The 9,781-nt window shown below is 36.7% G+C and overlaps 1 protein-coding gene across 9 annotated transcripts in view; it reads left to right on the top strand.

The window, feature by feature from the left end:
* Nucleotides 1–11: 11 nt before the first annotated feature.
* Nucleotides 12–9,781, top strand: part of PRPF40A (pre-mRNA processing factor 40 homolog A) — a gene marked incomplete at its 5' end in the record, with an annotated part of 48,630 nt that continues 38,860 nt past the window's right edge. For 4 of the 9 annotated variants that reach the window (XM_084797402.1, XM_084797401.1, XM_084797400.1 and 1 more), the window contains 2 exons: nucleotides 12–287; nucleotides 1,418–1,549. In XM_084797402.1, the coding sequence (XP_084653528.1) occupies nucleotides 12–287; nucleotides 1,418–1,549 (408 nt within the window). Of the gene's footprint in view, nucleotides 414–1,417; nucleotides 1,550–9,781 lie in introns of all 9 variants that reach the window. The other 5 variants (XM_084797398.1, XM_084797397.1, XM_084797396.1 and 2 more) reach the window with 2 other exon arrangements.

The following is a 9,781-nucleotide window of genomic DNA, read 5'->3' as shown; positions in this document are numbered from 1 at the left end:
CTCCCCTCTCCATGCAGGCGACGCCGTGCGAGGCTGAGGCTGGGGGCGAATCGCCGCAGAGCTGCGTGTCGGTAGCGCGCTCTGATTGGACAGCAGGGAAGCCTGTCAGTTTATTGGCCCCGCTGATCCCGCCCCGTAGCTCAGGGCAGCCTTTACCCTTTGGCCCCGGCAGGCGTCAGCCACTCAGATCGCTTCTTGTTGGTATGTGTAGCGGCAGTGGCCGCCGACGGAGCAGTCTGAGCCCGACGATGAGGCCGGGGACTGGCGCCGAGCGTGGAGGCCTCATGGTGAGTGAAATGGAGAGCCAACCTCCCTCGCGGGGTCCCGGGGACGGGGAGCGGAGATTGTCCGGCTCAAACCTGTGCTCCAGTTCTTGGGTCTCTGCTGACGGCTTCCTGAGGAGACGGCCCTCGGTAAGGGATCGGCGGGGTAGGGGAAAGCGGCACAATGAAAAAAAAAAAAAACCGAGTCAGAGAAACAGGAAGCTTTCTCCTAAAGGAGAAGGGTATTATTCCAGGAAGGGCTCCCCAGATGGTGGGCTGCGTCCCAGGGGGAGAGAAACGGAGGGCGGGAATGCACAAAGGAGGATGGTGGGACCTTGGACGTTCCAGCGCTCTGGGCCTGGGCAGATGCCGTAGGAAGGTGCCGGAACCCCGGCGGGCTGCTGCTTCGTACCTAGCAGGGAGCCCTTGATGAAGTCTCGTAGGACGTACAGATAGGCTGCCGTGGTTTTGTTTTCTCCAGATATTGTAGTTGTGTTTTTTGCAGGGTTGGGGGTGGGGTGGGGTGGGGGGATTCTGTTGGGGACATTGGCAGCGGATACTTAGTTTCAGGCCAGGAACAATGGCCATACAAACGGAAAGAACGTGTTAGGTCTGAAGCTCCTTGAAACAGACGAATGTGTTATTTGCATTTAGTTTCTGGGACAGAATGACAGTTTGATGTTTTAACCCTATTAGAACATTTGGCTTGGGAGCTAGTATATTTCTTTCTTAGTGAAGTACTCTTGGGTACCCACACTGTTTTTTTTTTTTTTTATCACCAAACTTATCCAAATTAGTGTAATTTTAAGTAATAGAAGCTGGTTATAAGTATAAAGATCACCATAACAATTTTTAAGTTTAAATGCAATACGTAGTTACCAAGTGTAGCCAAATCATTTAACAGTTGGTTAAAACATTGAAGAGGAGTCTGTGGTCCACTAATGGCTTTAACATATTTCGGTAATTCTCAGGCTCCTTATAAGAACCACTCTAGTGTATCTTGTTTTAAGATTAATAATAGTATACGCTAATCCAATAATTTAATCACTCTGGCCTAGTAATTGTGCCTTACAGGTCAGTTGTCTTTGTTTGTTTTTTGAACTGACATGTTAAACATTTACTGTGTCTTGCTCATTTCTCATTATTTTTTTCAGATGGGGCATCCTGGCATGCATTATGCACCAATGGGAATGCACCCTATGGGTCAGAGAGCAAACATGCCTCCTGTCCCTCACGGAATGATGCCGCAGATGATGCCTCCTATGGGAGGGCCTCCAATGGGACAAGTAAGAATACATTGATTTACTTTGGCTTGCTTATTTTTCTTTGACTGTATCAAGATTTTTTTAAATGTAGGTCAGTCCTGTACTTGTAGATGTTCAAAGCCTAGTTTATATCCACAACCTCTTTTCAAACAAGACAAGCATTGCATTGATCATGGCTATAACCAAATCTTGAATGTAATAAGACTGTATTTTAAAAGCTGCTGATTTCTTCAACAAAATTAAGATTATAAAAATCTTTAAGCCAGGCCGTGGTGGGGCACGCCTTTAATCCTAGCACTTGGGAGGCAGAGGCAGGCAGATCTCTTTGAGTTCAAGGTCAGCCTGGTTTGTAGAATGAGTTCCAAGATAGAGAACAATCAATTTTTAAAGTAACAGTGTACATGTAGGCTCTTTTAACTTAGTGGCTTTTTTTCAGGCTTTTTAATTATTAATGGTCCAAGAGTAACTATATGTCAAAAGACAATTTTGGTGAACTGTGTAAATGCATAGCATCAGAAAAACAGTAATTACTGAGGATTTTCATTTAGAATGAATTTTATTCTTGGAATATCTTCCTCTTGTTTGGGGTGTGGAGGGATTTTCTGCTCTAATACTTACTCTTCCGTGGACAGTGCCCAATAGGTAGCTCCTTTTCGCCTTAATTTTTTAAATGACTATTGCTTCTGCACTCCTACTTGTGTGCTGCTCCTTGCATCTCTAGCACAAATCATAAATGGACATTTTATGGGAGTGACTTGGATTAAAAGAGTTTACGCTGACTCAGTGACACTGGTAGACGGAATTTCTAGAGAAGTGTTGAAAAAAGACAAGAGCTTCAGTTCCATGAACGGTTGTGTCCTGCGCTAGGCTCTATAATACACAGATCTTTGGGTGGGCTGGGTTATTTCAATTAGATGTCTTGATAAGTCATGAAAATTTTCCGTTAGCAAAATGTTTTGGAAAGCAAGTTGTATAGTTTCTTTTGCTAATGAGTACTGTTGAGTTTGATAGTGATTGAAGCAATGAAGACTAAATTATTGGTGAAATTGCAGCGGAAACAGGAGCTTGTTGGGTTTCTCTTTTTATTTTACTATAAGAGTAGACTGGCTCAATGTCAAGTGCTTTTCTTTTATATTTGGAATATAGCCCTTAATTTTGTGTAAACATTTTGGTTCAAAGGCACCAGACTGAAAAGATTCTGCCTGCAGGAGTTCCTTATGTAAAAGACTCTGGCTCTGTCACTCTAGAATAGCAATACCTTACAGCTCCCTAGGAGATGCAGAGACAACTCTGATTCTTCTTCTGTATTTTTCCATCTCAAAGCAGCACAAAGCCCTTCTTGTTTTCTTGGTAAAGCTGCTCTAACTAGATAATGAGCTTTTAAAAAAAATATTTATTCTTTAAATGCTCTGGTTCTTATTTAAAATTAGTTTCTTTCCACAGAAAGATAAAATAAAACAATTTGCTACTGCCAGATGCTTCTCTCTTTTCTGGGGCCTTCTGTTTCCATTGGGCCAATCAAGGTAAGTTTTGCAAGGGGTTGTCCTGCTTACCCTTGCTGGAATGGTGCTGTTGCACTAGCAAACCTGAGGTGCCAGCTAGTCATTTTCAGTACAATGCAGATTTTATTTTACTTTTTTAAAAGTAATTGGCATATGCTGGTCACAGTTTGTTTTTATGGCCCCATCTCTTTAGCTGTGCCAGTGACCACTTCCTAATAAGTTTACTTGCTACTTATATACTTCAGATATTCCAAATTTTGCTTCAGGGTTTTCTACTCTTTTTTTTCTAGTCCAATATGTTCTATGCACCATTAAGTACACCTTTTTAAATGTTTAGAATTCTTTCTCCCTCTGTGAGGATAATGAATGAATATTTTAGGAGACCTGCTCTGAAAGTCTCAAGAGAATTGCCATTGTTTACTCACAATTAGATCATTAGGTAGTGTCCCCTTCCTACCTATCAGATATGGGACCTAACTTATATGGTAAAGCTAGATAACCTTTTTTCAGCTTTAGGAAACTGGGAAGGTGTGATAAACTGAATCCTTCAGTAGTCTAGGAATCTTACTTAAAGCTCTGAATGTTCTCTTAATGATGAACTGATCATTTTCCCACATTATTTCTTCTGTTTGCATATGCTGAGAATCAGTAACAGACAGTAACTGTAATGAGAAGTAGGTGCCTGTATCATTCATGGCAGCAAATGCATCTATCTTTTTTATAACATACTACAAAGTTGTTTAGGTTTTAGGACTAAGGGCTGTATAATCTTCAAAAATAGTTGACTCTGTTACTGCGGAGTTCTGTGTCCATTGTTTTAACTAACTATGAGCCTATAGTACATGAAAAATAAATTACTTTTTTCCAAACCACAAACAGATTTTTTTTGCCTTGTCATATTCCTTATGCAACATATGAAATAACTATATAGTTACTTACATAGAGAGCTTGAATATCATACTAGGTATATAAGTAATCTAAGTGTGATTTAAATTTTATGGGATGGCCATAGGTTATATGAATATATTATGATTTTTTTTTTCCTGCAAGGGACTTAGCATCTGGATTTTGATATGTACCAAGGTCCTAGAAAGGTCACTCTTCTGTCAGATATCTGCTGTGTTGACCACATTTAAGTTACCTTGCTTAGACCAGCCAAAGTCCGTATTTGGTGAATGATTGTGGTCTTTGAAATGTTACTGTATATGGCAAGACATTTTAATGCTTGTTTATGAAACAGTGTGCAGACTAGAAAATAATGATTTAGGGTTAAGGCAAGGTTTGCAAAGCTGAAATGCAGCTAGCTCCTTTAAGAAGTGATGTATTCAGAGTTCTACCGTAATTACAAGATAAACTAGAATGCCAGTTTCTCCACTTCAGGCTGAGTCTATTAGGGAATGCCTAGAAATAGCAAGTGTAACCTAATCATACTGTCCTTCAAATTTTCTCAGTCACCTCCTGGTGCACCTTCCTTTTGCAGAAAGTCATGCTTATCAGTTACAAAATTATAAGATTATACTGCTGAAAGGGACCTTACAGATAAATGAACTTTAAACTGTATGTGATATAAGTAGTTGTTTTTGGAGGAATTGTGGGTTTGTTTGTTTTTTGTGTGGTTTTTTGTTGTTTGTTTTTAAGTATTGAATTTTTTTGTTGTTGTTTTGTAATTTTTGGAGGTGGCCTTTTTTTTCTTAAGTATTTACTGAATTTTTTGCATAGTAACAACATTCAAAACTTTCCATTAAAATATGACCATATATAGGTTGTCTTCCTCCATATCTATTAGAATACAACATGTTTTGTCTCTTTTTTTTTTTAAGATTTATTTATTTTTACACTATATCAGATCACATTATAGATGGTTGTGAGCCACCATGTGGTTTCTGGGAATTGAACTCAGGACCTCTGGAAGAGCAGTCAGTGCTCTTAACCACTGAGCCATCTCTCTAGCCCCTATATTTTGTCTTTAAAGTGTTTTTCCTTCTTTTTATTTGTGCTTTTTATTGCCAAGAACATTAAATTCTGTTTTTCTTTATCAGCTGATTTTTGCCTTTGCCCAACAGAGTCCTACAAGCTGGTTCCACTTTTCCTTGAGTGTTAATTTTCCTCCTCTTTAAGAATGAAGTTAAATCTTGAGCACTTTTTCAGAGTTAACAGCTTGTTCAAATTCAGACTTTATGGATTAATAAGGAAATAAAATGCTATCTAATTAATTAGGTTTGGGGTGAGTTATTGATAATATATTAGTTAATAATTATATCTCACAAAATAATGTGATTCTCTTATTTTAGTACTAAAACAGACTTGTAGGTCTGTAACAGCCCAGATTGTTGCATTCCTATGCCTTTAGTACTCAACTGTTTTTTGACCTGGTTTTCTTGCTTCAAGGCTGCTTCTATCTCCTATCAAAAAATAAAAAGTAAAATGTATTTCTTTGCTTAAGAATTGCCAATGTTCTGTATCTAGCCTAGTATCTAAATTCCACAGCTTAAATTTTGAAAGATATTCTGTAATACATATCAAAGCAACATTCAGAGATGCATGTTTTTATAATACCTAATATGAGCTCATACTAATCTTTTCGTGGTGCCTTAAATGGTTACATTAGCTCTTGACTGTAAGCTTACACTACTGCTTCCAAGATCACTGTCACCATGACATCTTTGCTTGCCTAAATTATTTCCTCAAATAATTTGAACAATGTTTACCTCCTCTCTAAATTATTTAACACCTATTCAATGTTTGGAATTTTTACTGTTTTATTGGCACTTAATGACATTTTCTTTTTTTTTTTCTCAATGTTTTCTGATTTGCTATTTTCAAAACAAGTAATAGGTTATAAGCTCTTAGAGCTTAGCAAGAACTAGGTTCTTTTTACAAATTGTTGGGGCTGAGCACAGTTCTTGGTGTGTTGTGAGTGCTCAGTAATACTTGTTGAATGAATGAAATGAATAGATACTATTTCCTACAATGTAAGCTAAATAAAATGTAGCTGATAGAGGTGTGTCTAAAGGTTACTTTACATTATCTCTGCTTTTATCTGAATCATTATTGCTTTTGCATTTAGCAAAAACAGATAAAATGGAATAATTTGGGGAATATATATAAATATATATATATATACATACACATATAAATAGGTTTTTTGATAATGCTAGGCACATGTATTTCTAGCTGAGTCATGTCATTGAGGAGGAAATCTTGCCGTATACCCTTTACAACATACAGAGGGATTTGTATGGCACATGCCTTTAATCCCAGGCAGAGGCAGGTAGACCTCTTGAGTTCAAGGCCAACAGAGAAACCCTGCTGGGAGGGAGGGGTTGAAATAGAGGGCTTTTGTAGATAATCAGTGTTTTAGTATTTAAATTTATCTTACTGGTGAGATACTTTGTTGTTGTTGTTGTTGTTGTTTTTAACTATTAGCCAGTCATTAAAAGACACATGGTATTTTTCAGCTTATCTACTTGAAATTCACATGTCTAGGTAGTTTTTATGCATTTACTTCTCTCAAGCAAATATTTTTTTTTTATAAAGAACATTAACCTAAGGCAATGTCTTCACTTGTATATTGTGGTTAGATTTTGACAGGTTTTACTAGTAAGACTATAGTTGTGATTATTTCAGCTACTACTACAAGGTAACTCATTTAAGTATTTACTCACTCAACACTTGGGCTACAATAATGTTTTTAACTATTAATGTTTAGAATGACCTAAGAAGACTATCTCAGCTTGATAGAATGGACGGTATCACTCCCATACTGCTATTGGGAAGTCTTAAAGGAACATTTTTAAACTGCTGCTAAGTGTTTGTCTGCCCCACCTTGTTTCCCTAGTAGCCTCTTGATCATGAATACTACCAACACTTACTAAAAACTTCCTAATATAGATGTATACTAGTGCGAATGGGTAGATTATGTCCTCTCGTTGAAGTTGTCCGTAATTTTTCGTTTGGTTATCTTATACCTTCAGATTCCTTTTTATCAGTAGGCATCTGTGTCTCTTATGAATGTTCTTTGTGTAAATGTGATATGTATCTTGTTCTTAAGCCTCCCATCATGTGTGGAATGGTTGGCGATGTTGAGAGTGTCAGAATATTCCTGGGCTCTTGGAAATGTCATAGACTTTTTTTTTTTACCCTCTACTCAATTTACCACACATTAAGCAATGTTCAATTCTAAGTAGCAGTTAATAAAGATTTTATATTTACATTGATGGGCTCAAATCTATTTCTTAGTATGCTTAAAATGAGTTTGGTGCTGTTAGGCAGTTGAGGACTGTCCTGGGTTGAAATACAGTTTGCTGTATCTATGGCTCTAAATAAAGTTTTTGTATGGTTATCTTAAACTTTGATTTCTTTTTTAAATGAAAATTCTTACTACAGTATAAACAGAATCATTCATTAGATCCTGGTCTTCAGAACCTTAAGTTCCTTTTGAAAGCATGGGTTTGGAGTTGCATATTTCATAATATAGTCTGGAAAGGTTGCTGCTCTGGTTAATTAGACTTTATTAATTTCTGTGTGCTTCATAATAATGTTTCAGTCAACTTAATGGCTGCATGTATGATAGTAGTCTCATAAGATTACAGTGGAGATGAAAATTATTATTACCTGGTATTTTTTTTACTATATACTTTCTATATTTAAATATCCAAATGTTTTGTGTTATAGTTTTCCTACAGTAATGGCCCAGTGACATAGCCATCCTGTTGTCATAGCACAAAATACTGTTCGTGTGTTAATGGTAATGTACAACTGTACCAGTCATTAAAGACAATCTCATACAAGTCATTTATAATGCATAATACTTGAGTTAGTAATGGTACCAATAGACACTATTGTGGATTTGTGTACTTATGGACTGTATGTCAGACTGTGTGTTTACTATTCTATCCTTTTATTGGTTTAGAATGTACTTACAAAAACAAAGTCATTGTAATAAAATAATTCATGTTACATGGCAGTAGCCTCATACATCTTGTGTTCATTAGGCCTCTTGGTAAACGATAAGGCTGTATCCAGTGACTGACTGACTTTTATCATCTGAGTTTCTGTATGTATACACTATTTAATCAGTGAATGTGTCTGCTGTTAGGTGAAGCATGCCATATTTAATGTTACCTTTTAGTACTTAAAAAAAAAAGATATAGATGGATGTAATATTGAATCTAGCTTGAAGAACACGAAAGAGGAATTAATAGTGGTCTTGTGTCCCAAAGATGGCTTTAGATGACATTTAGAGAATAAAATTTAAAGTCCTTAATTCTATAAAACTTAAGAACCACTATTTTCTATTTCTCTATTTGAATTTAGATCTTTCTTGAATTTAAAAAAAATACTCGTACTCATTTTCATTGTACTATACTTCTAAATTTATATTGCATAATCTGTTGTGAAAGATTATAATTCTCTATCTTTGCTTTTGTATAAGCTTTGAGAAATTCATATACCTTATTGAATTTAATCCTCATGTCTGAAAACGGAGTTGACTCTATTTGTGGAGGTTATATTTAGTAATTGGATGGTCTAGAGAGTTAAATGAATTGTATACTAACATTGTAGAGCCAGCATTAAATGCGATCCTTAATCTGAGATTGACTTCTTCTTACATGTATTGATTTCTGTTGAAAGTAATAATTTGCCAGGCAGGATGCTACATGGCTGTAATCCTAGCACTTGGGAGGCAGAGGCAGGCAAACCTTTGTGAATTCTGGGCCAAACTGGTCTACAAAGTGAGACTAGGACAGCCAGTGCTGTTACACAGAGCAACCCTGTCTCAGAAAAACAAACAGAACAAAACAACTAATAAAGTATTATTGGTTAGTCTTTCTTGTTTTCAGGTACTACACATAGATTCAGTCATGGATAAGTAAAAAATATTTAGAGAAAGATTTGGGTCTATACTGTATGTGTTTAGGCATTTTTGCAATATGATAACGAGGTAGCATATAATATTTATATGGTAGTATAAGAAGCCTAGATATGATTTAAAATTTACCAGGGGTATGCATAGATTATATAAATATGTCTCCATTTTACATGAGATAAACGTTTTGAGATTTTTCTTATCCATTGAGTGGTACTAAAACTGTGAATACTGTGAGCTGTCTTATCTAGTAGTTTTAGTGAGCACTCTTATAATTGCCTTGCATTTTTTATTGCATTCGATATCCTACAATAAGTCTTGTCAGGTAATACTCTTTACTGTTGATGGGAAATTGAGGTCCAGAGAGGTCAGTGTCATAGCATCTCAAGATTCCAAAACTCTTTAAATAGTCAAGCTAGGGTAGGAATTCTGCTAGTCTGACTTTATAGCCTTGCTAGGCTGCCTCTCTATATAAAATTACAAAATAAAGCCAGGTGGTGGTGGCATACGCCTTTAATCTCAGCCCTTGGGAGGCAGAGGCAGGCAGATCTCTGAGTTTGAGGCCACCTTGGACTACAAAGTGAGTTCAGGACAGCCAAGGCTACACAGAAATCCTGTCTCAGGAAAAAAAAAATGTGTAAAATTGTGTAGTCAATTGAATTAACTGCCTCAGAGCATGAAGGGTACCTACAAAGTTTTCTAGGATTTCCTGTGGATTTCTAAAACCAAACCATAAGTACATGTTTGCTTTTCTCCCCAAATGCCCTGCTGTGTTACCTTTTAATGCTAGAGTTTATCCTTGGAAATTTTGTTCCCTGATACTTCCTTTATATCACTACTATACTTAAAGTTTGGAGCCATTATTAAGTAAAATGAAGATTA

This window comes from Acomys minous (assembly GCF_964271855.1).
Source record: "Acomys minous genome assembly, chromosome: 10".
Classification (NCBI taxonomy): domain Eukaryota; kingdom Metazoa; phylum Chordata; class Mammalia; order Rodentia; family Muridae; genus Acomys; species Acomys minous.
Note: the sequence above shows the minus strand (reverse complement) of the source record. Positions and strands in the feature narration are given on the sequence as shown.